The following is a 26157-nucleotide window of genomic DNA, read 5'->3' as shown; positions in this document are numbered from 1 at the left end:
ATGATGGGAGTGTGGTGACACGTCCCAGGGCTGGGCAGAACTTTTATTTTTATGTGTGTCTCTCTCTTTCCATCAGAATGTGCCTTCTTGATCTTCCTATGCTGATGCCTAGCGCATTGTTTGATTGTGTTAGGACATGTAGACAGACAAATGGATGAAGGAATAAATGAACAATTAAAGACTCATCACGTGATGACCACCATGACTGGCGCTCATAATTTAACCCACAAGGAAAGGTGAGTATAGGGCATTCATTCAATAAACATCATAGACTACCTCGTATTTGTAGGACATTACATCAGGGGCAACGTTGGAGGCGTGAACATGTATGAAAAGTGGTTTTAACCCTCAAAGAGCTTTAGCCGTGGGTAAGACAAGTGGGAATGAAGGATGCAATGGGGTAAGTCCACTGTCCCCCGGTAAAATGTGCTTAGGAGAGGCAGGCAGAAAAGAATCCCTTTCAGTTGTAGGGATCAGAAAAGATTCATTGCAACTGCCAGGTCTTGAAGAGAGTTTTGTTAGCTGCAGAGGCAGCAGCCCGCATCCCAGGACATAGAGAATCCCAAGGCAGGGCAAGCAGCTGTGTTTGGCTCCTGCAGAGGCTCTGCACCCAAGAGAAAAGTGAGGTGGGAGAGAGTGAGGCTCCAGGGCAGGCCTGGGGCTGGGGACTCCCACCCACGCAGTGGGGGAGATGGGCAGAGGCTCCTCATTGATCCTCTCTCAAGTGAAATGCAGACTGTCTGGGGTGGTGAGTAAAGACTGCTGCTGGAGAGGGGGTTCAGGGAGTGATCTTGCCACCAGCTCAGGGTACGAAAGATTCATTCATTCACATCTGCCATTCATTCATTCATTCATTCAACAGAAAAGTATTGAAAAATTAAGTGATAAACTTTTGCACAAACTCATTGAAAACATTCATGCAATCAACAAAGTATCTATTGAGTAAAAGGAGAGCAGAAAGAAGATTAACGTTCCTGTACATAAATATTGAATGGTGACAGCCCAGATCTGACTGGTGTAACTGGGCAAACATCGAGCTGTCCATGGCTTGTAGAGAGCTAGCTTGTTAGTTGCGCGGTCTTTCTAGGGCAATGGTCCCATCGTTTTCAACCCTTGTCTCCTACCAACTTGCTTACTACCTTCCGCTCATCCCTGCTAGTTGCGATCTGGGAGAGCTTTACTCTCTGTCTTGTTTTAGAAAAAAGAAGAGACCTGGGGCGCATGTAGCCTCAGATCATATGAGTCTCCAGAGATTCCTCACCCCCCCTCCCAAACCCAAAAGGAAGCATGCCTTTCTCCCCCCTGTGAAGCTCGCTACTTTAGAGCATGAACTTTTTGAGAGCAGAGGTATGTCCCCAGATAGCCCTCGGCCAAGCACAGGGATAAGGAAAGAGGGGTTCCATGTCTGTAGCGGGCATCGGCCTCCCCTCCAACACGCCCACCTCCTGCTTTGCTCCACCAAGGTTGTGCTCAGTTTCTAGTAGCGTCTCCTTCCTTTCTTCCCAGAAACCAATGGCTTGCTCGTAGGGAACATGACAAAGAAAAGGCTGAGCTGCAGGGGCTTTGGCGGCAGAGACACTGGAAGGAGACGAGGAGCCCTGTGCCCCAGGAGGTGAGATTCGCACAGAGTGACTGTGATGGTCATCTCCGCATTTCCTGACACCAAGCACGAGCCCTGGCACAAAGGAGCCAAGCTCCCCATGAGGGCACTTGTGGGATACACAAGGCTTCTCTGAGCTACAAGGCGAGGAGAAGCAGGTCTCACATTTGACATCAGTCAACTGCGTGTCAACTGTTATTTACAATATACAGAGCGCTTGGCATGCATCATGGCTGGAACCCTTATACAAATGGAAAACTGATGCTCAGGGGGATAAATGTCTTATCTGAAGTCATATACCCAGTAACAGGCAGAGCCCGGTTCTGAACCCAGCTCCTACTGGGGCACTCTCCTGTTGCCGTGGTCTCCGGTTCTCTGCCTGGAAGGGGGACCCATGTAGGACCTTCAGTCCAGAGGTTACCCACTTGGTGAGTGGACCTCACTATGCATTACCCTCCTGGCTGCCATTTGTATTCTGACAAAGAGGAGAGAGTGAGCACCTGGAAGAGAAACTTGTTCCAAAAGGGCATTCATTCTACATGGCAGGTGGATAAAAGGGGAGCAGCCTGTTCCGACATCCTTGAGTGGGATGGGCGGGTTGAGTGCACGCTCATAAAGCCTCTGGTGTGAGGGGCGCCTGGGTGGCTCAGTCGTTAAGTGTCTGCCTTTGGCTCAGGTCATGATCCCAGGGTCCTGGGATCGAGCCCCACATCGGGCTCCCTGCTCAGCGGGAAGCCTGCTTCTCCCTCTCCCACTCCCCCCGCTTGTGTTCCCTCTCTCGCTGTCTCTCTCTCTGTCAAATAAATAAACAAAATCTTTAAAAATAAAATAAAATAAAGCCTCTGGTGTGGTTTCGGAAACCTTTCTCCTTCCATGGCTGTCCCCTTTGGTCACTGTCCCTTCAGTCACTGTCCTGTCTCTGAACCCTAGGACTAGCTCTGCCAGCCCCCAAATCAAGGATCTGATGGTCCTGTCCGTGGATTTCCTAGTTTCCTTTGCTCTGCCCACCCCCCACCCTTTAGCATAACACTCATCACAGCCCCCTCCGCCAGAGTGCAAGGGAAGGGAAGGGCAGGGAAAGGCAGGGAGTGGGGGCGGGGGACAGGAGAAGTAAGGTTCTTCTCCAGTTTATAACCTCACGGACGTTTATGAGGCTCAGGGCTGTATTCTGCCCCCGTCTGGATGGAAGGAAAGGAGAAAGGGAGAGTTGCATGACTCCTACAATTGACTTACGAACATATACTCTTAAAAAACATCAGAGGGAAAGAAACCTTGGAGACAGAGCGTATACTCCCAGTCTGATTCTGGATGTGAGCACATGGAGGCCCGGAGTGTGGCTTGCCCACGGTGGGACATCCCCGGACTTTCCTCCCAGTGTTCTCGCATTTCCGCGCCACCACCTGAGTCACTGCTTAGCTCCAGGGTCAGGCCTGGGGCCATTTCTCCAATTCTCTTCCCTAAGAATATCAGTGCCACCCGCAGCCCCAGCGTGGCAGAGACTACTAAGTGTCTATCCTGATATTCTATCGCCCCTTCTTTCTTGGTAATAAAAGCCCCCATATAACTGGGCACTGCATTTCCCAGGCTCCCCTGCAGCCAGGGGGTCATGTGAATGAGTTGTGGCCAATGACCTTTAGGCCGAAATGACATAGCTGCCAGGAAACCTCTTTTTTTTCCCTTAATTGAACTAAAACTCACAGAACATACAATTTACCATTTCAGCCGTTTTAAAGTGTACGATTCGGTGGCATGTAGTCGTGCACAATGCTGTGAATCCATCACTGCGGTCTGGTTTCTGATCCGCTCATCACCCCCATTAGCAGCCGTTCCCCGTTCCCCCCTGGCAACCACGAGCCTGTTTCTGTTCCCACGGATTTGCCTGTTCTGCACATTTCATATAGAAGGGGTCACACAGCTCTGCGGCCTTCAGGGCTGGTTTCTTTCACTTAGCTTAACGTTCTCAAGGTTCATCCATGTGATAGCATTTATCAGGAGTTCATTCCCGCCTATGACTACATCAGATTCTGTTATATGGCTGTAACGTATTTTGTTAAGCCATTCATCCATCGAGAGATATTTGAGTTGTTTCTACCTTTTGGCTCTTGGGAAGAGTGTTGCTAGGAATGTCCTTAGGCCAGTATTTGTTTGAATACCTGTTTTCAATTCTTTGGAAGACACCTCTTTTTTAAAATGGTTGGCAAATGCCCTTAATCTGCTTCCCACCCTCTTCTTCCGTCCTGCTGCCTGGAGTGTGGGCGTGATGTGGCCCGAGGCCATCTGAGTCCATGCTGGCCCATCCCCTGGGGACCGCAGACTGGGAGTCTGGACAGAGTCGGGCCCTTGGGATGTGTGCAGCGGCCTCACCCGCCCAGAACGGCCCACATCTAGACCTATCGCTTAAGAAAGAAGCAAGCTTCTGTCTTGTTTCTCTAAGCCATGGCTGTTTGGGAGTTCACGGTCATTCATAACCAAACCTAATCCCATATACCTGAAATGTAACTCCCACCCACTCAGTCTGTGGTCCACCTTTGGCAGAGATAAGATGAGAAGCACCGAACAGATTCCAGACTGTGTTTATCAGCCTGGCTCTAAAACTGAATCATCCGGCTGGGATATGACAGCAGCAGACAGGGGTTGCCCGGTGTGCGCCAGGGGCTTGCACGTCCTGTTCCCAGGGGGACCACACCATCCAGCTGCTGGCAGGTGGTCCAACACGATGTAACTGAGAACTCCAGCGCCTGGGTCTTCCCCACCTGCCCAGACCCTATTCCCCATGTCCCCTCTCTAGACAGATTGTTATCTTACAGATTTCTAGAGCTAATGAGGGCTGATATACTAAAAATCTTTTAACCAAGTGCCTTCAAGCATTTTGTTAGAAACCACAGTAAGAAATTAAGAGAGTGTTGAAATACATGGGTCTATAACAGATACATAGTTTCACAAAACACCACTAACCTTTACTCTGTGCAGTGTACTGATATTTTCTCTTCTACTATTTTTTTTTTTCGATTGCTGGTCACAATCCACTAAACTGATTTTACAATCTTCTAACGAGTGACAACTGGCAGCTTGAAAAAACAGTGATGTAATCTAATATTCTCATATTTCAGGAGGAGCACTGAACCCCCAAAAGGGTTACAGAGCGGTTTGGAAGCAGAGCGTGGCCCAGAAACCAAGTCCGGAATCCTGGTCACTGAGGGGCTGTGGGCCATTCCCAATTCTCCCTCCTCTCCCTGCCTCTCCCTTCTGGGCACCTGGGACACCCCTAGCTCCTGGCCAGCCCCCCTACTGGCCCCAGGCACACAGCGTTTTCCTCTCAGATCTCAGCTCTCTTGAGCCTGGGCCGTTTCCCTATGTTCTCCCCACGTTCAGACATGCTCGATCCCTGAGCAGCACAGGAAGTAGAGTTTCTTGGCACCCAGGTGATGGGGAAGATGGGCTTCCATTGGCAGCTGAGCGAGGGGCTGGCGAGGCCCCCTGGGGTCATGTGAAATGAGCCCTGGACTGGTGGTCTGAAGGGCCTCGGGCCTCGGGTGAGCTCTCATCTCTGGACGACGCTTTCTCCATCTGTAGAAGGGGACAGTGAGACCGGGACATCCTCCCTGGTAGGATTATTATCGGGATCCCATCACTAACGCCTGGGCCCCCAGAAGTGGGGGTGAGGGGGATAAATCCCTTGGGATCCCACACAGAATGCCAATAGCAGCACAGGATAGAGGAGGGTTTGAGCTTCTTAATGGGCTGTCATTGAGGACCTCAGACGGGCCAGGCACAGAGCATCTTACCTGCGTTATAGTGACAAAAACCCTATGATGTCGTTATCCCCATGTCACGGATGACAGATCTGAAAGTCCAGTCGCGTGATGTCACTTGCCCATAGCACACGCTCAGGCAGATCCTGGACCCAAGCCCAGACTGGAAGCCAGTTTTGCCTGACTACACAAGACTCCAAGCTGCGGCCCTGCAGCCAGCTAAGGTGACTGGGGAGTCAATGGCCTGGGCACAGTTCCAGGAAGCTGTCACAGAGAAAGGGCCACCTGTAGCCTACTCCCTGCCTTGACATGATGTGGTCAGGGTGAGGGGAAGGAAGAAGGACTCCTTGGCCCCTTTACTTCCAAAGAGAGGTCAGAAGCTCCTGAACCAGGGGTCCTCCACCCTGACTGCACAGAAGAGTCATCTGGAGAGTGTGATGGTGGCCTGAGCCCCTTCCTAGACCCCCTCAATTAGAGTCTCACACACAGGGTCAGCATTGGTGGTTTTCGTTGTTTGGTTTAACTCCCCTGGTGATTCTAACAGGCAGGCAGGACTGAGAATCCCTCCCTTAAGCCTAGTCACCGTCTTACACACATCAGCACCCTCTCCCACCAACTGTCTCGCCTGAGCCCCACTGATGCTCTGGGAGGGAGGTCGGGGGAAATCACCGGCTCGTGTTTACAGAGGAGGAAACGAAGCTACGAGCAGGGAAGGCAGACGCCTTCTGAACCCATCTCTCAGCCCCTACCAGAAACCCTGGGGCCTTGTTCCCTCCACTCCTAAGCGATGGGGAAAAGAATTTCCTGGGCTCACGCCCCAGGCCGGCACGCGGGCCCTGGGGAGCACCATTGCCCCACGCGTGGAGTGCAGCCCAGCAGGGTGGAGACAGACGGAGAGATTATGGGAGGTGAGGAAAAACAGCACACCGGCAAGAACTGGGGCTGCGAAGGGGCTGGTGAGGGGGTCGGAGGGGGAGAGGGTCCTGGAAAGTCCTCCTTGATTAAAAAATGGACTTTATCTCATGGGGTTTTCTTCAGACCCCAAGGCAATGAGAGAACAGGCTCATGAAAGAAGTTTCCAAGTAATAATAAGCTATGCGGCCCGGGCGCCTATGAAGTAGATACTAAAAGAGCCCTGTTTTATTTTATTTAGATTTATGTATTTTAGAGACGAGATATAATACAAACGGGGGGAGGGAGAGAGAGAATCTTCAAGCAGACGCCCCACTAAGGGTGGAGCCCAGCGCAGGGCTTGATCCCATGACCCCGAGATGCTGACCTGAGCCGACTTTGAGAGTCGGACACCTAACTGCCAGAGCCCCCCAGGTTCCCCTAAAGCAGCCCCATTTTCGAGATGAGGAACCTGAGACGCCAGGTTACGTAGCCTGCCCAAGGTCACTCAGCTGGTAGGGACAGCGCTGACAGTCAGCGCCCGGCACATCTGAGGACGTGCACTTGTAAACCTGCGTCTGTTCTACCTCCGTGTGGAATCCTGGCGGCGAAAGTGGAACTCCGGGCAGCCCTTGCTGCAGGGGGAGGCAGCCGCTGGAGGGGACAGGGAGCCTGGGCTGCCCCAGGTGACAGGAAGCTGGGCAGGGTGGGGGGCTGAGACAGGGAAGGGGCAGCTCACCTCCGGCTGAGCGGCTATAGCCCGGAGCTAGGCTCGCAGGGGTGAGCTGCCTGCAGAGGGAGTCTAGGTGTTGCTCTGGTCCAGGGGGCTGAGACAGGAAGCCAGTGTCCCCTGCAAGGAGAGCGCTGCAGGCTCCCGGGTTTACAGAAGGGGGGCAGGACCCCAGGAGGCTTTCCCCGGCTGCTCCCACAGCAGCAAGAGCCGCCGGTGTCCCAGCTCCAAGGAAAAATAAGTTGGGACCGACCCACAGCCCCGAATGGCACATGGCCTCTGCGAACTGGGCACAAGACCGGGGAAGGTGTGTGCTCTGCCCAGTAAAGCAGTTGGCAAGAAAAGCTCACCGCCCCAGGGGGACAGAGGGTTAGTCCCCAGAACAGAGGTCCTGGCCTTCCCCCCACCCCCGGTGTGGACCCTGAGGACTCTGCCTCTGACTCAAGGCCCCCAAGTGGCTTTGAGGGTGGGGAACAAAGCTCCCCCTCCACGGTGGGCCCCAGGATGCCGTGCCACTTTGTGCAGAGGGCTGCCAGCCACACCTTCCTCCGTCACCGTCATCCCCACCACCGCCCAGGCTGCTCTCTCCAGCAGGAGACGAATACCTCAGCCCCTGCTGATTCCAACCAGAACCTGAAGTTAGGAGCAGGACTCGGAGTCCTCTCAAACCAGAGCCCATGGGACCCTGCTGGTCCCCTGGCTCACACCTGCCGGCCCACCCACATTCATTTTCCTGTTCCCTGTGCCCCAAACACTCCTCACTGCACGAGGCTCCTGACCATGCCAAACTCATTGTCCATGACCAAATGCCATCTGCTTCTCAGGGTCTCCCCCAGCCCAAACCCTGGCTGAGCTTAATGTCCTCCTCCCCTCGGCCCCCACAGTGCTGGGTTCGGGTTTGCAAGGCAGGCAAATGACAGTCTGTCTTGCGGGTCACTTGCCTATGAACTGGTGTTTCCAAGCACGGTCAGGCTGTGAGCTCACTGAGGGCAGAGACTAAAGCTTGTATATGTGTCCCCCACTGCACCTGCCGTGGCTCCTTCCCCTATGTCCCATGCGTAAAATTCACTCATTCAAGAAACATCTTCTGAGCACTGCGTGGCTGAGTGACTTGGTGCTGAGCTAGGAACGGCGTGTGTGACAACGTGACAAATCGAGGGGAATGAAGGTATCCACCTGTCTCTCCCCCGCATTTTTAAAAATTGATCTTTTTTCTAACTGGTTAGTGTCTACATACTGTCATGACTTTAGGACATCTCTGGTTGATTTAGATGTTAAGCTCTTAGAGCTCAACGTCTCTACAAGTCACGGGCACTGACATGCTGCGTGTGGCTGTGGCATGGTCTCACCGCAAGCAGGCTATTTGGGGGGTCCCTGCAGGGCCTGTGGGGTGATGGCCATGCACTGGCCCCTGGGGTGAGCGCGTGCCAGGGCCCAGGCTCCCTTCCCCTGGTTTCCTCTCATGGCAAGAGCAGTCAGTACCAGAAGGATCCCGGAGTCTGTCGACTCCAGGCCTCGCATCTTGCAAAAGGGAACCTGGGGCGTGGTGATGTCAAGGAACACAAAGGCAGCTGGGAAGAGAACTCAAATGAGAAACCAAGGTCAGTGCTGCTTTCCCGCGTCCCAGATGTCACACGTGCTCATCTCTGAGCTCAGCTCTGGTAACAGGACAGAGTGGAAACGGCACTGCAGGGACCTTGTCTGGGCTCTGCTTCCAGCTTCCTGTGTGACCCCGGGGAAGCCTGCCCACCGGAGAGAGGGAGATGGCCTAGGTGACGCTGACATCCCCTCGTGCTAACGTCTGTGGGGTCCAGAGCTCTTGTTAGCAACCCGGCAAGAATGCATGTTCCCAGCAGGCAATGGGGAACGGAAGAGGGGCTCGTGTTTGCAGCCCCCCTGGCCCTGGGCTTTGGGATTACCGAAGTCACCAGCACTCGCCTTTTGCATCATGCTGAAGGGCTTCCGTGGCAAACCTTCCCAAGGTCCTAACTACCATTCACGATATTTTACAGGAGGGTTGACTCATGCCCCGTTTGGGTTTGGCGTCGCTGTCAACCCACAAGGCTGAGCACCCCTGACAGGCAGTAATTAGCACGCTGCCCAGCAGGGGCACCGGCTAACGAGCCCAGATCCTCGGCAGTGACCACAGGGCCAGAGAACCCCTACTCGCCGTAGCTCTTTCCCACCCCCTCCCCCTGCCCTGGAGCTGCTCGAAGGGACAGCCCCACGGCACACCTGCTCCTTCTGCCGCGGGAGATTTCAGCTCATCAAGTCGCTTTCAAAGAGCCTGCGGTGCTTCCGGACGTGTGGTTTACTTAGGAACATTCCAGCTGTGCTAATGATTTTTTTTAAATCAACTTACATGCTGTCACTCTCGTTCTCCCTTGTAGCGCTGAGATGTGCTTTTCTTTGCCTACATTACTGACAGCTGGAACAATTGCATTGAGAAACAGGGGAAGCAGGTCTTAGCCGGCTTGAAAAGGTGAGACTTGTCCATCTGTCTAAGGGACCTGACGTCCAGCCGGGAGGAATACCCTGCCCCTTACTCAGGTCTACATTCCAAACTTGTTCTTCCTCTGGAATCGCGCTGGAGGGACAAGGCGGCCCCCAAGAAAGAGGCACCTGCAAATACCATCCTTCAGTACTAAGGTGTTGCCTTCAGAGCCCTGGGGCAGCTGTCCCGAGCCGAACACAGATGGGCCTCTCAGGCTGGCCCCGGTGGTGGCGGGGGGAAGCCCGGGCTTCCAGCAAGGACCTGGAGGGAAGATGCCAGGCACTCACCTGTCATGTTCGCCTTCTTCTCCCTCTTCTGTGGGAATGGCACGAACAGACGGATGGAAGGTGTAGGGAGAAGGCTGGGGATGTCCTTACCATTTATAGCAGCCTCTCCTACACATCTCATTAGAATTCTAATGAGGTGGGCGAGGCACCAGGTCATTCCTGTAGTGCCTGTAAACGTTTCACTTACGACATACTTGTCACCCAATGGAAGTTCGTCCTGCTTGGGCAAGACCAGCTTGGGCAGGAGAAGGGAGATAAGAAATGCCAGGGGTTTGCTTTTGTGATTTTTTTTTTAAAGATGCACTTCCTGGATTGTAGAGTTTAGGAAATGATGTCATGCTCTTCTCAATGTACCTTGTCCAGAACTGGTGCTAAGACGTCCTCGGGGAGGTCAAAGGGATGTTTCTACAGAACCCAGGAGCAGAAAACGGCCTGGTCCTTTCTCCACGTACACAGTGTTGGTGTTTTCTGCTTGTACAAGAGGTAGGAGATGCTCAGCACAGCTGGCTTATCGAGGTTGCAAGGCTGCAGAAAGAGCCCTTGGTTTGGAGCTTGAAGCCGTGGGTTCTGACGCAAGCAGGGCCCTGGGCCATCACTGCAGCGCAAAGCCTTGGAAGCCCTGTCTGCGGCCAGGGGAGATTGTGCCCACCCTTCTCCGCTTCCTAAGTGCTGAGAACAATCCGACAAGGTGGTACAAGTGTGAAGTGCACGGATGTGAACTGCAATGGAGTCAATCCAGACTGAGGGGAGACTGTTCTTTCTAAAGAGGCAGCAGGGACAGCCACAGAGCTGGTCTTGGTGACACGGTTTCATCCCGGTTCTGCCCCAAGATCTCTGCAGGAGGGAGGGTAGGTCACGGTCTGTCTCTGGGCCCAGGTTCTACAACGGTTTGAAAAGGGGAGGGGGGAGGGGGATGACTCTGGCCGTCTGCATTTTGCGTTGGCTGGTTTGTCATTTCCACAAATCCTCGTGTGGATGTATACAAGTACCGAGGTTTCCTGTGATCAACAAAGGGGTGTAAAAACATCACAATGCTCCAGGCAGTCATGACAGAACAGAGATTTCTCAAGGCCTTCCCCGGGGTGGAGTGGAAATGAAGACCTCAAACCTCGATGACAAGATCGAGTCTCTAGGGAGAAGGTGGGAAGTCTGGGCCTCGAGGAAGGGACGACCAGACAGACGGGCGGGATGGGAAAGACGAATCAGCCTCTTCTGTCTGTCCTCTTGGCTCCTGCAGCATTTCGTACCTGGCGCACATTGGGACCCCAATGACCATATGCATCTCACTGTAATTGTTCATCTGCTTAGGTCTGCCCCTATCCCTGGACTGAGCTCTTGAAAACACAGGCTGCGTACTATTCACATCTTCTCCGAGCTGAGTGGAGGGCTTGGCATATGGCAGGAGCACACATATTTTTGAATAAGTGAATCAATAAACATGGAAATATTAACTACCATCAATTTAGTGCTCACCGTGGGCAGGTCAAACATTTCCCATCTATGACCTTTTTTCATCCTTACCGCAAGCACTTGACGTAAGTACTATTATTGCTATCTGGCTGCGGGGAGAAACGGGTGAACTTGATTGTCTGCAACCTGGAGATTCACACCCATATGTGAGAGACTCCAGAGCCTCCTTGAAGTTGGCTGGCCAAGTGAGGTGGGAAAGACTGAGTTCTCTAGAGGGTCCAAGTCCGGTGGCACTGTGCCCACGCCAGGCAGAATGCGACCCCCTCTTGGCTCTGGCAGATGACCAAGAAGAGAGCAGAGGGCAGAGGGGTGTATGGCATGGAGTGCTGGGCCCTGATTGTGGGTCTTGGCCCCTGCCCTGGCACTGGCCGCGACTCTGAGCAAAGCCCTCCTTAGGCTGAGTCAGTCCTGAGGGAGCCCTGAGAACTGTGTGCATTGTTTTGGCGGATGGGTGTGAAAGTGCACTGCACATTCTCGAGTGTGGTATCAAGAGGGGTTTGTTTACTATTGCTTCTGTTGTCGTTGTTGGCTGGGAGCTGAGAAGAACTGGACCCTGGGCATTCCTTTCAGAACGAATTGCCCTAAGATGTGTTACTTCGGCGTGTGGATTGTTTCAAACTGAAAGCAATCAAGGCTCACAAGACTCAGGAAGAAACGTTGATCTCCCCTCTTCCCCAAAGGCCTCAAATGTTTTCTTTATAGAGGTCCTGCTCCAGGAAGGGAGCTGTCACCATAGATAATGGCAGTATGACATGAACACTGTTCAGTGGACAGGGAGGAGCCCAGCAAGGTGGGTCTGATTCAAGTCCTCCCTTTGTCCTGTTGTTCCTGGATGGCCCAGCAAAGGTCTGCTCCCCAAACCTTTACCCTTCCCGTTCTTCCTCTGCATGGCCTTCCTTCCCTCTGAAGCCCCAAGCCCTTTAGTTCTTAGTCCAGAATGACATAGACGCCTCATTTTGTCTGACTGTCTTTGGAACCTCTCACGTTTACGTGGGTTCTCTGCATGGATGGAATTAAATTTGATTTTCTCCTGTTAATGTGTCTCCTAGCAATGTAATTCAGAGAGCAGCTACAAGAACCTCGAGGGGCAGAGGAAGATTTTTCCTCCTTAGTGGTTGGCCTAGCTGGCAGATTAGACTTCCCTGGCTGGAGAGGCTGCAGAGGAGAGGTCCTAGGCTGGACCGCCAGCAGAAGTAAGAATTCTCACCCTGTCAGCAGCCCGGACTGTCTGTCTGTGGGGTCTGGTGGAGCCAAAGTGGGGAGAGTCCTTTTTCTCTCTCTACATTGAGATTAGCAGGAAAAAATGCTTGTGGAAGTGGTTCCTGGGGTTTGGTGATTCTGGTAATTTTGAGTTTTACTCATCCATTTCCTCTCAGAGAGAGTCACTGCTTTTCTCTGTGTCTTTCAGGTCATTTGTCCTAAGAAGGAAAAACCATAGGCGACCAACGCAGGCCTAGGTCCTCTAAGCCTGCAGCTGGAGCGGACTTACAGACTCGGGGAGCTCAGGGGTCTCACCAGACCAGCGTCTGTTTGGACAAACGTGCTGTGGGTCAACGTGCACGTGAGGTAAAGCTGTCGCTAAGGGACATCTTGGAAGCCAAAGTCACAAAATTGGTGGGTAGAGGTGGAGGACTTGAGAGCTGTGAGAGCACTTGCCACCCGACCCCGAGACTCCCTGGTGAGGATAAGTGGGCCCCAGAATGGGTTAGGGGGACGCTAGGTCACCTGACCACCTCAGGGACACTTCCGTGGGACCAGGTGCTCTGTAAGACAGCACAGTCCCCCAGGCGGAAGCGCACGCCTCTGAGGGACCCAAGGCTTAGCTGAAGCTGTCAATGTGCATATAAAAAAAAAAACAAAACTGGGTGAGGTTTTTCCTTTCTTCCTGTTCTGGGTTCTGAGAGCTTCACTTTACGACCAGCAGCGAGGATACTCTCTCTGGTCTCCATCGTCGGGAGGAGCACTTACTAGAAGTGGGAGAGGCTGGCGCTCCAAGATCTCTTTGCTCGGCTGTGTCAGCTCTCAGGGGGGAAAAAAAGACTTCAGCGGCTCCCGGCTGGCTCTGTCAGTAGAAATTGCGACTCCTGATCTTGGCGTTGTGAGTTCGAGCCCCACGTCGGGTGTAGAGACGACTTAAAAATAAAATCTTACAAAAAAAACCCCAAAACAAAAACAAAAAACTTTAGAGCCGCAATTCTTGCTTTTGCAACCTGCATCTTTGGAAGGGCACAAGCCTGACTCCGAGAGAATGCAAAACCCGTTCTGGATCTGCCTCCAGACAACTGCAGCGGTTGTAGGAACCTAGAACATTAATAGAAATATTGTGCTGGACTTAAGAAAAAGGGAAAGTTTAAGAAGCAATTTCCCTAAACCTTATCACCCTCAGAAAGTTCATTTTTCTCTTCCTGAGGGACAATTTCCCCTCCAGTGAGGGGTCAGCTGAATTTCAGCCACACCCCAGAGCCCATCATTAAATCTAAAATCAAGGATGAGGTACTGGATTTCTTAACTGACACTGGTGTGAGTTTCTCCACCTTCGGCTCAGAGAATTTCCCTCCACCTGTCCCTTCCAATTCCATCCAGGTTGTCCGAGTCTCATTGCCCACATCCTAGCCCATCCCAATATCTTAGGCTCTCTTGAGACCATTCACGCCTTTCTAGTTTCTTTCTTTTTTTTTTTTTTTCAAGATTTGATTTACTTATTTGAAAGAGAGAGAAACAGCATGGCAGAGTGGGGGGCAGAGGGAGAAGCAGACTTCCCACTGAGTGCAGAGCCCAACGTGGGGCTCTCTCTCAGGACCTGAGATCATGACCTGAGCTGAAGTCAGACGCTTAACTGAGCCACCCAGGCATCCCTCAAGAGGATGTCTTTAAAAGATGTTCTAATTAGTCCCTGGGCTACACACATGCAAATGGAGCTGGACTGAGTGCCAAACCTGTGTGCTTTATATTAAGCTGGAGAAGGAAAAAACGGATTCCATCAGTAGCTCACTACAGGTTTCCCCCGCTAGAGATACGTAGAGTGTCCCTATGAAATCTCTCACAAGCCAAAGTAGCAGGAAATGAAGAAAGCAATTGCTATCAGTTTACATGGAAAGAAAAAATTGTGAACGTTCCCAGACCCAAAATTAACTTCTCTTTGGCTTTGCCGACACCTTTGGACACATCTTTGCTGACCGATGCACAGAATACATCAAGACAAAGCACAGATGCTGGCAGACACACGCTGAGGCGCTGAGTGTACGTCCTGGGGAGGGAGCTCGGCGGGGCCGCTCTCAGCACTGGGGGCATGTGCGGCCTCAATAAGGGCTCCCTGCGACACAAACACTGAGTGCTATTTTTGCTTTCCGCCTTTTTTCTGTAAAAACAAAAATCCTCTCGGGATTTCTTTCAGTTAGCAAACGCAGGACCAATGTAGGGCTTCCATAACAGCCAAGTGATGTAATGCAAACTTTTGAAAAGCGGGGGACACCTGGATCCTCTCTCCAGCCTGGCCGAGGGAGGAGTGGAATCCATAACAGACTTTCCCTCGTAGCAAGGTGTACTTTTCCTTACGTCTTCACCCTGGAACACTTCAATCTCGTCAGTAAAGAAAGAAGGTCAATTTGACTGAGACCGGAATCCGATCTATCTATTTGTGCAAGACCTAAGGGCCATAAACCTTTGTTCTTCCTCTGTGTCCTGAGTCCCAGATCTGGCTATTACTCTTAGCTCAATTCCTGCCGAGGCAGTCTGGTTTATAGTAATTGATCTCTGCTCGGCTTTCTTTTCTATCCCACTGCACCCTGACTCACAAATTTCTTTTTGCATCTACGTTCAGAGGGAGACAATTAACACGGACTCGCATACTTCAGGAATATTGTGAGTCTCCCTCAGTGCCTTCCAAGTACTTAAAGCAGACTTCGATTCTACAGGCTTTACCCAAGGCTCCCGGCTTGTTCCCTCTGTGAATGATCTTTCACTTTGTGATCCAGCTAAGCTCTTAACAGACCTTCATTTTCCTCAAGGCACCAGCGGAACCAGGCTGGAGGGCCTCCGGATCTAACTTCAATGGGTGCAAACCACTATTACCCACTTAGGACATGAGATAATCGCGGGGCATTTGAAAGCTCACCCTAAAATGCCTTGAGTCAGTTTTGTCCATCTCTTTTCCCAAAACAAGAAAGCAGTTAGTTACACGAATTTTTAGGGGCAGCTGGTTATGGCTACCCATGGATCCCTAATTTTGCAACCCTTGCTAAACGTCTATAGGCCCTTCTCCTAGATACCATATATCCTGGCCCTCAGAGGCAGGAACCTCCTTCAAAGCCTTGGAACTAACCTGTCAGCATCCCCAGCTCTTGGCTTGCTGAATTTTAACAAACCTTTTCATCTATACTACCATAAAAATCGTGGGATTGCTACGGGCATCTTAGGACAGTCTTGTGCCTCTCAGATACATCTTACGGCATATTTCTCATGCCAGTTAGACCTTCCGGCATCAGGTGTGGTCCCGTGCTTACATGCAGCAGTGGCTTCTGCCAGCTTGATGGACAAAGCCCACACACTCACATTCACTTCTGTGTTCCCCATGTGGTGTCTGTTCTCTTAGAAGTTCGTAAAACCCAGCCCCTCTCTACCTAGACCACTTGTGAACAAGCTCTTGACTGACCCTTGCACCATCTTAGACGGCTGCCACACTTGAAATCCAGCTACCTTACTGCCCCCGGTGATGGAGAGCCCGCTCTATTCCCCACGATTGCCTTACAAGTATAGAAATGGTCTCCGAGCCACAAGAGGCTCTCTCAGACACCCCTTTACACACACAGACTGACTTCTATTTTGTGATGGCTCCTAGAAATGCTATTTCTGGGGAAACATAATAACTGGGTATGCCATAGTTTCCCCACGTGAACAGCGGAGGCATATTTTTACCCATTAAAATCAGCCCAAGCTGCTGAACTCCTTGCTCTTACGACCGCCTGCGCGTTGGCAGGAGGGAAAACTGCCACTATTTACACAGACTGCAAATACGCTTTTGGAGGCTGCCATGCTGTTGGCACAACTTGGAAATCCTGTGGATTCTTAACCTCTGCTGGCACTCCAATTGCCAATGGGTATGTAATTGTTGGCCTATTACAAGCTACTCACCTCCCTTCTAAAGTCACCGTGGTTCATTTGTTCATTGTTCCCAAATTAAGGAAACGGATGCTATATCTTTAGGAAATGATAGGACTCACAGAGCTGCTAAATACCCAGCCCAAAACGGACCCCCTTGTCCTCTCTCCACCCAATTTGCAAACCTGCCTTCATCCTTGACCGATGTGATTAACTTACAGGCAGATGCCCCACAATCTGAAAAAGACAGTAGCATACAAAAGGGGGCCAAACGATTATCAGATGGATTATATATTTATTGGGCCAAATGGACTTCGTCTTCTTTTTTTTTTTTTAACCTGTTGGCTTGTACTTTTCTTCCACCAAATAAGACATACGTGCAGACAGGGGATAGTTAAGGAACTAAAAGCCAATTGGTTTTGCCCTGGCATCCACGAAATTTCTGACTGCATTATTTCCCTGTGTACTACTTGTGAATCTCACCAAATTTCTGGAAGAAATCAATACGGCCCAGGAAGTCCTCGTAGGACCACGCTTCCCTTTGCTGTACTTCAGACAGATTTTGTACATTTGCCCTCAGCCTTGGGCTATTCTCACTCTTCAGTTATTGTCTGCACATTTAGTGGGTGGACTGATGCCATCCGACTAGACAAGCTCCTGCCACAAACACCGGTAAAGATATTAATAACTGAGATGATTTCTCATTTTAGCGTCCCTTTAAGGACTGAATCAGATCAAGGAACTCATTTTACAGCAGAGATAAACCACTTGCTTGCAAAAACTCTGGGGTACTCGTTAAGATTTCATACCCTGTATCATCCTCGATCATCAGGGCAAGTGGAACATAACAATCTAGACAGAAAAAGGGCTGTAGGAAACATCTGTCAAGAAACCAGGCTTAAATGTCCGGAATCATTGTTCCTGGCACTTATAAAGATCCAGAATACTCCAAACAGGGGACATGGATTGAGTCCTTTTGAAGCAGTTGGGTACCCAGTGCCTACGGGCATCCTCAAACTTCTGCGGTCAAGGGGACATTACAGGGACTGAAGTGAACAATGTAATGCCATGACCAGCTATCTGTGAGAACTAACTAGTCTACTTGCAGCATATCACCAACAGGGAAAAGAGGCACGGCCCCCACTGACGGGTGAGACTTGCCATCTTTTCCGACCGGGAGACTGGGCGCATATCCACATCTTTAGAAGCAAACGTGTGCTGTTGCCTCGCTGGGAAAGACGTTATAAGGTACTGCTAACCACCCACGCTGTTATCAAAACATAAGAAAAATCCTCCTGGGTTCATGCAAACCACACCAAAGCAGACCCTGATCACTGCTCTCAAGACCATTGGAGACAAGCCCTACAGGTGACCTTAATGGGAGGATTTCAGGGGCCAGTTCCCAGGCATCAGAAGCCGTCAGCATTATGAAGGAGACAGCTTTTCCCAAGATCATGGAGCAGGCAACTTTCCTTTCACCTATCCCTCCTTTAAAACAAGCAAACAAGCGAACAAACAAAAACACCCTACGTTCACACTACAACCCAATAACCACCACAAAAAGAAACACCCCTTTTCTTATTCATACTTTTCCATATTCATGAATCAGAAAGTTGGCTGGAGAGCATGGGTCTCAATCTGTTTCACTTCCTGTCTCTAAGTTGCCACGCTCGGCGCCTTTTCAATCTGTGTCCTGCCCTTATTAGCGCTCCTTTTCAACAGGTCGTGTGCAGAGCGCACATCCCCCGTGCCAGGTGGCAGCACCCAGCCGCACGACGGGATGGCCCCGCTCCTGGGACTGAGAGCTGCTTTAAGGAGCTGCGGGGACATGTGTTTCTACTTGTTCTTTCCTGTTGGTCATCGCTATTAATCTGTGTCTTCCCTCCCGTGCAAACTCCCTTGCCACTCAGCGACTAGCCCGTTTTCTCTCTCCACAGTCACAGCCTCAGCTTTTAAGATGGGAAACTTCCAGGGAAGGTTCAGAGGAGGGAACCCTGGGGGTTCAGAACGAGTCGCCCCAAGATGTGTTACTTTGGCCTGTGGGTCATTTCGAACTGAAAACAATCAAGGCCCACAAGACTCAGGAAGAAACTTTGATCTCCCTCCTTCCCCAACTGCCTAAAATGATTGGTGTTTTTTGGGGTTTTTTTTTAGAGAGGTCCTGCTCCAGGAAGGGAGCTGTCACCATAGATAATGGCAGTATGACATGAACAAGGTTCGGTAGACAGGGAGGAGCCCAGCAAAAAAGATCTGCTCACCAAACCTTTACCCTTCCCGTGCTTCCGGTGCCTGGTCTGCCTTCCCTCTGAAGCCCCAGACGCCTTAGTCCTTAGTCCAGAATGACATAGACACCTCATTTTGCCTGTCTTTGGAAACTCTCACGTTTATGTGGGTTCTCTGCATGGATGGAATTAAATTTGATTTTCTCCTGTTAATCTGTTTCATATCAATGTAATTTAGAGAGCAGCTAGAAGAACCTCGAGGGGCAGAGGACATTTTTCTTCCCCAACACTCTCAACGAGCCGGCAAGGCCACTTGCAGAGGTGACAGGGAGGCGGTGCTGCCAAGGTCACAAGGACGTGGGCCCAAATGCTGATTCTGCTGAGTCATCTCATTTCTCAGAACCTCTGTTTCCTCATCTGTAAAGTTGAGGTTGAGGTGCAGCAAGGATCAAAAGAGACAATGTATAGAAAGTGCTCATTGGGGGCACCTGGGTGGCTCAGTCCTTAAGCATCTGCCTTTGGCTCAGGGCCTGATCCCAGAATCCTGGGATCGAGCCCCGCATCGGGCTCCCTGCTCAGCAGGGAGTCTGCTTCTCCGTCTCCCACTACCCCTACTTGTGTTCCCTCTCTCACTGGCTGTCTCTCTCTCTCTCTGTCACATAAGTAAATACATAAATAAAATCTTAAAAAAAAAAAGTGCTCAGCCCAGTGTCTGCCTGGCACAGTCCCGTGCAGTCTGCTAGTGTGGACATGATTAGTCTTCTTATGACCCTTATAGAACCCTCTGGTCCTGAATGGTGCAGATTTTGCCCTGGGACCCACAAGCATTGATGGTAGTGCCTGGCCACTTGGTCTTCCCTTGGAAATGTCTGTGGCTGATCAGTCTTAACCCTGGTGTGGTAGAAAGAGGCCCAGGTTGGACTCAGAAGACCCGAAGGAAAGCCGGGCTTGGTGGCGTGCCCACCGTGGGATCTTGATGGGATTCTTTTACTTCTCTGAGCCTCAGTTTCCTCACTGGCCTATCTCCACACCTCCCAGGGCTGTAGCAAGGCTCAACGTCACGAAATCCTGGGTACGACCTTCCTCCGTCGATAAGGTGGCACTGCACAGACATCAGGGCTGGCTTCCTTCCTCCTCTCCCTGCTGCTCTGGCCAGCTTCCCATGCAACCTGCCGACCGACCAGCAGCAGGGCCCTGCCTGCGCCACCCCGGAGTCTGCCCTGAGTTGGCCTGATGTTAGCTGCTGGCGGATTGCACCACGGCTGTAGCCACAGCCCCAGCAATTTGCATGCTTATGTCACAATTTTAGCTAAATGACTTTCAGTTCATAGGTGGAGTCACCCAGCTACATGCAGGATGAAATTCCTGCTTGGCCACACTCTGCACCCTGGACTCCAGTGAAGATGGAACATGCACATACGGGCTTTTTCTTTTTTTTTAAGATTTATTTATTTATTTATTTATTTATTTGAGAGAGAGAGAATGGGAGGAAGAACAGAGGGTGAGAGAGAGAATCTCAAGCAGACTCTGTGCTAAGCATGGAACTGGACATGGGGCTCGATCCCACGACTCTGAGCTCATGACCTGAGCCAGAACCAAGAGTCAGAAGCTCAACCAACTGTGCCACCCAGGCACCCCCAAACAGGGGCTTTTTATAAAAGGCAACGTTGAATGATGGAAATTAAAGAGGGCACATGATATTATGAGCACTGGGTGTTATATTCAACTAAGGAATCATTGAATATTATATCAAAAACTAATGATGTAACTATACCTTGGCTAATTGCATTTAAATAAAAAAATAAAAATTAAATAAAAATTAAAAAGGCAGCGTTAATGAATCATTTGCCTTTTTCTTCCCTCCAGTTAAGGGATTTAGGGCTGCTGGACATTTGCCACCTGTGGAGAGGCACAGAATCTTATGCGATGTCATCGACCCAGCCTTTCTCCAAGCCCAAGGATCTCCTTTCTTGACAAATTTCTCTTGAAAATTCTGATGGTGGGGAACTTGCCCCTCTCAAAGCAGCCCACACTCACACCAGCCAGCTCTGGCTATAACAGTCATTTCTGGGGTGCTTCTGTTCAAGGAGTATCTTCCCCCTTTTCATAGAAGCTCTCTGAGGGCAGGAGCTGTCTGCATCCGTCCCTGGATCCCCAGTGCGTCCCTGTGCCTGGGGCATGCCATGAGCTCTCAGTAAACTGCCGTTTAAGTGCATTGAGAGGACCAGAAAGTTCTTCCTCATTTGAACTGAGAATTTGTCCCCTTAGAGCATCTACACAGCTATCCTCATTGCTTCCCCCCCCAATCCCTCATTGAACCCACGTGAAATAAGTCCATTCTCCCTTCACCCAACCATGACCATGTTCTCCCTCAACATGGGGGCAAGTCTGGCAAACACCTCCCCCATGCCCCACAACAAGTTTTCTCTTTTCCAGGTTCAATGTCAGTTTCTTCAACCATTCCTGATGAGTCCTGATTTAGAGACCACGCCCCATCTTGGTGAGATCCTGTTCCTCACCTCCTCTGAAACCTTCAACGGCTCTCCATGGCCTCTTGCAGCCCAAATTCCCTGGTCTGGCATTCAGGGCCCTGCAGTGTATATTCAACCTTAATTCCGTTGTTTTCTCCTTCTCAGCAAAACACATACAATCTTTTTCCTAGAACCCAACCTGCTTGTCCCTGCCTCTACACTACAACACCCTTGCCTGGAACACCTTCCCCATTCCTTCTGGCTCCAGTTCTCATCATTACCAAGGCCCCAAGCAAGTCTCTCCGTCCCTCCCAATCCTGCCCGTGTATTGCGGAAAGAGGGTTTGCAATGAGACAAGCAAATCTAGGTGTCAGTCTCAGAGACACATTTTCGTTGATCACGAGCACGTATTTTTATAATCACACTGACCCTGGGCAAATCACTGAAACTCTCTGAGCCTAAGGGTTCTCCTTTGAAAACCGCAATGATCCCCGCACCCCTCGCACTTTAGAGCAGTCTGAGGAATTGTGGATGACTTCTGGAAAGCCCTTTGTAAATGACAAGACACATCGACTCCGTCCACCTCGGTGCCTGTTGGACGTGCCCTGTGCCATTCACCAGGCACCAACAACACACCATCTAGATGTGTCAGTGATGCTTCCTCGGGAGGGGAGTGGGCCAGCCCACATGGCTGGCTGCCATTTCCTGACGCCAGGCTCCGTGCTAAGAGTTCGTAGCAGCTCGCTTTTAAGCCTCCTGACAACCCCGGGAAGGAGAGATTCCTATACCATTGCACAGATCGGAAACCAGAGGCTGGGAGAAGCTACAGAACTTTCCAAGATTCCACAGCTAACCAGTTGCAGCATCAGGGTCTGAATTCAGGGCTGCCTGACAGCCGAGGCCGTGTCTCTACCACCCTGTCTCTGACAAATTCTCCAGTTCAGTGAAACCGTGGTCTTTCTTTCAGGAGACTATCCCTGATCCTGGTGATGATGGCATTAATAACCCAGGGCTAAACAGGAAGGCGAGCCCACATCCAGGACTAATATCAGACTCCACTTTGATACGTTTATGCCCAAATTTTCCACTCCCGCCCAAACAAACAAAACCTTGAAGGAAGAGTAGATGTGTAAAAGTCCTTATAAGTCCTGTTGTGCTCATCTCGTCAAATGCCTGCTCGCATGACATGCGGAGTCAGTGCGAAGGGACACCCAGCCCCCGAGAAGATAGACGGGAGCAACGGAACCTTTTTTTTAACGACAGAAACCAACAAGAACGAAAAAGATGTGCATACCACTCATGGAGGGAGTTCAGAAAAAATGATTTATACCATCGTGGAGATAAGGAGTTATTTATCAAGGAGGATGCCTTTTGGGCAGACCCTGAGATCCCAGGGAGAAAGCAAGTGGAGGCTAGCACGCAGCTCTGCCCAGGGAGTCTGCGAACAAGTTTATCGGGAACGCTCAGCGCCCAAAGACAGTGGGAATGGGCCAGAGGGGCCCGCTCCCTCCTGAAACAGAATGAAGGCGCTTCATCTGGAGGCGTGGGCAAGGTAGGGTGGCGGGTAGCCCTGGCTTGCCATGTGTCAGAGGCCTCCCGATGGACCTGCCAGACAGCAGGGAGAGAAGCCACAGCCCGTCCCGTGCGGACTCCGAGGCCATGACCGGGAAGGCCACGTGGTGGTTTGCATCAGACAGAGGCACGGAGAGCATGCTGGAAGACAGGGCGGTCAGAGAGCAGGTCACCGGGGTTGTGTAAAATCCTGAAAAGGAAACAATCCAAGAGGTCATCCAGCTGGACCCGGTCATTTTAGAGATGAGGAAACAGGCCTTCGGAGAAAAGACTTGCCCGAGGTCACAAAATAACTGACTGACCTGTGTCGCAGGGCGTATACTGGTCAAGTTGTCCCCCTGTCCTTTTGTCGATGAGGACACCGAAACCCGAATCACCTGGGACTAGAGAGCGGCCTTTCTGGCTCACTGTACCTGCTTTCCTCCACACCAGCTCAGCCTGTCCCTTCCTTTCAGGGGAGAAACCCATCCTAGAAAGGCCTACGGGGTGGCCTGCAAAAGTAGGGAAGAAGATTTGTCCGTGTTATCAATAGCGGCAAATATTATTAACATTGTTAAGCACTCAATACAATGGCCACAAAATTTGCTCTTATGATCACCCTTTCCCCTGATCCTTACCCAGCTCCTGGAAGCAGCCGTTGTTACAGGGGAGCAAGTGAATGCCCAGAGGGACCACAGCATCTTAGGAGAAGCCAGACTCCAATGGGAGACTCTGGATCCCAAATTCGGTACTCTCTCCCCCCTTCATGTTAGGGCTAATATTAAGTGGGTTTCAGAAAAAATGTATGTTTGGATCACACCTGTGCTGGCTTGCCATATGACAGAGTGCAAGTTGCTTGAGTATAAATGTGATTTACGAAGAACTTGGGAAAGGGGGTGCAGGCTGTCCAGGGGAGTGTGGTCGGTGGGGAGGCACAGGCCAGGCTGGGAGTCTGCTGGCTGCAGGAAGCCCACTCTGGCTCCAGCCCTGAGGCCCCCTCCAGGCACACCCAGAACCAGGCACTCCCTCTCAGGGAGGGAATTGACAAGGCTCTTTTAACACACGACCTGCCTCTAACCTGGGTCCTTCCCTTCAGAGGGGGTGGACTGAAGGACCAGCAGATCTTCCTCTGAGGTCTCAAAAGAAAAGAAAAAAGATCTGAGGGAGGGGCAAACAATTGCTTCTGGATTCTATTCATTCACCCACCCAACATTTATCACGTCCTCTTTTGACATGTTGGGAGATTAAAAAATGAGGCACTGCCTACCAAAACCTGGAAAAGGATACATATACAAATACATATAAAACAACAGTTGATAACGTTTGTTAATAAAAGGCAATATTTTAGAAAAAAATGTGTTCGGTCACAGGAAGCTTTATTATAAATCATGGCAGATCCACATATGCAGATATTAGAAAGGATGACGTAGATATTTGTGTATTTGACATTGAAGGATGTCTGTGATATGTTCAGTAAAAACCAAAATGATGTGTATGAATGAACATATTTGAACAACTGTGGATGAATGTGATACATAAATATACATACTTGCTCTCACAGAAAAAAGTCCGTATGTCTAGTCTACAGAAGATGATGTGTTACAACATAAATCCTCCTCTCTGGGGTGTTATTAAAAGATGATCTTGAAAAAAAACAAACAAAAAAAGATGATCTTGGTCCTTTATATATTCTATATTTTCTCAATTTTTATAAATAATATTATAAATCATATGACACATGTTTAGAATCAAAAAACCAAATTTCCATTAAAAAAAATGACCAGGGACACCTGGGTGGCTCAGTCGGTTACGTGTCTGCCTTTAGCTCAGGTCACGATCCCGGGGTCCTGGGATGGAGCCCCGTGTGGGGCTCCCTGCTCAGCTGGGAGCCTGCTTCTTCCTCTCCCCCTGCTTGTGCTGTCTCTCTTTCTCTCTCTCTGTCAAATAAATAAATAAAATCTTAAAAAAAAAATGACCGGACGACCACAGATGTTCACGATTTATAGAAATATAAAGTAGATTCAAAAACTGTATGTAAGAGGATCCAATTTTGATGCATCTTTATAATGAATGTAGTAGGACTTTGAAAAGCCTCGGGTGTCATTCAACAAAATGCAAATGGTTTGTATTTTTTTTTAAGATTGATTGATTGATTGATTGATTGATTGATTTGACAGAGCGAGAGAGCACAAGCAGGGGGAACAACAGAGGGAGAGGGAGAAGCAGACTCTTCGCCGAGCAGAGAACCTGACGCAGGGCTCGATGCCAGGACCCTGGGATCGTGACCTGAGCCGAAGGCAGACGCTTAACCACCTGAGCCACCCAGGTGCCCCAAATGGTTTGTATTCTTGATTTTGCTTTGCTGTATTGTCTATTACAATGTTTATCTCCCAAAAAGCTCTGGGAGACGTTTTGAAGCGTGTTAGAGATGAAGACTGGGTATATATAGGTGGTTAGAGCTTCTGATGCCTGAAGATATCCGAAGGCTTACGGCAAAAGGAACGTCCTGAGGGGAGAGCTGAGAGCTGGGTTTGGGAGGAAACACAGGTAAGGGAAGCAAGTTGTACGTAAAGGAAAACTTGGAACAAGGAGAGTAGGGCTGAAGTAGACTTACAAGTCAAGTAGGCAGGTAAGTAAGTAGGTTTGCTTCCCCCCTCATCCCTCCCTTCCTTTCCTAGTCTCTTTTCCTTCCAGTCCCCAAAAAGAAAGGAGGAAACGACCTCAGTGCTTGCCATGTGCCAACTGCCGTATTTGGTCCTGTATCCACTCTGAGTTACCCATGCTTCAGCCATTCCCATAGCATGTTCATGGGTTTTGTTCTATCTACACACCATATTTACTTAGTATTTTTCTTTAAATTAACTCTCTTTTCATTTTTCTTTGACTTACATACCTACTTTAGCCTTGTAGGTATGATCAATAACATCTCTAAAAGGGTTTGGTATGTTAGTTACTTTCCTAATACACATTTAAATCAACATATAACTATTAGAATTTAAAGATGTTTGTCCGCATGTCAGAGTTACATGTGCCACACTTCAGGATACATCTAAATTAGCTCATTTGGTCTTCTCGACAACCCTAGGAAGTAGGGATGATTGCTTATCTTACACATAAGGAAACTCATATCCAGAAGGGTCAAATCACACTCCCAGTGCCATGAAACTAGCAAAGACAAAGTAAGACTGGAAGCTACTTATGTCTCTAAGGCCCATGGTCCTTCTCCGAACACTGCCCAACAGTGGGCAGGGAGGAAGAAAAGAGCTGTACAGAAACAAGATCGGTCCAAAGAGATTCCGATGCGTTTGATACAAGCAGCTCATTCAGTCTCCATAGAGCCAAGCCCCATCGCCCATTCTTGCCTCCCTGGCACACTCCTGGTTTCCTCCTCCACAGCCAAGCCCCGAGTCTGGCACAAACCTGGTGCTTGATTTGTGTTTGTCAAGTGGTGGCTTTGTTCCAAGGGCAGATCCCACAACGGTTGTCCTGGTGCCAAGTCTCCTGGAAGCCACCCCGAACTCTGCCCTTTGTACTTGCTGTCACTCAGATCGTAACTTCTGTTTCAGCTTCTTGCCTAGGCAGACAAGCCACG

The 26157-nt window shown here is 50.3% G+C and overlaps 1 protein-coding gene across 2 annotated transcripts in view; it reads right to left on the bottom strand.

Annotated features, from left to right (window-relative positions):
* Positions 1 to 9840, bottom strand: part of LOC100472103 (protein-glutamine gamma-glutamyltransferase E) — a 39729-nt gene extending 29889 nt beyond the window's left edge. For both annotated transcript variants that reach the window (XM_034641035.1, XM_019799220.2), the window contains exon 1: positions 9755 to 9840. In XM_034641035.1, the coding sequence (XP_034496926.1) occupies positions 9755 to 9761 (7 nt within the window). In that variant the 5' untranslated portion in view covers positions 9762 to 9840. The remainder of the gene's footprint in view (positions 1 to 9754) is intronic.
* Positions 9841 to 26157: the final 16317 nt, after the last annotated feature.

The sequence above is a fragment of the Ailuropoda melanoleuca genome, chromosome 13, assembly GCF_002007445.2.
Source record: "Ailuropoda melanoleuca isolate Jingjing chromosome 13, ASM200744v2, whole genome shotgun sequence".
NCBI classification, from domain to species: Eukaryota; Metazoa; Chordata; class Mammalia; order Carnivora; family Ursidae; genus Ailuropoda; species Ailuropoda melanoleuca.
This window is presented reverse-complemented; position numbering and strand designations above follow the sequence as displayed.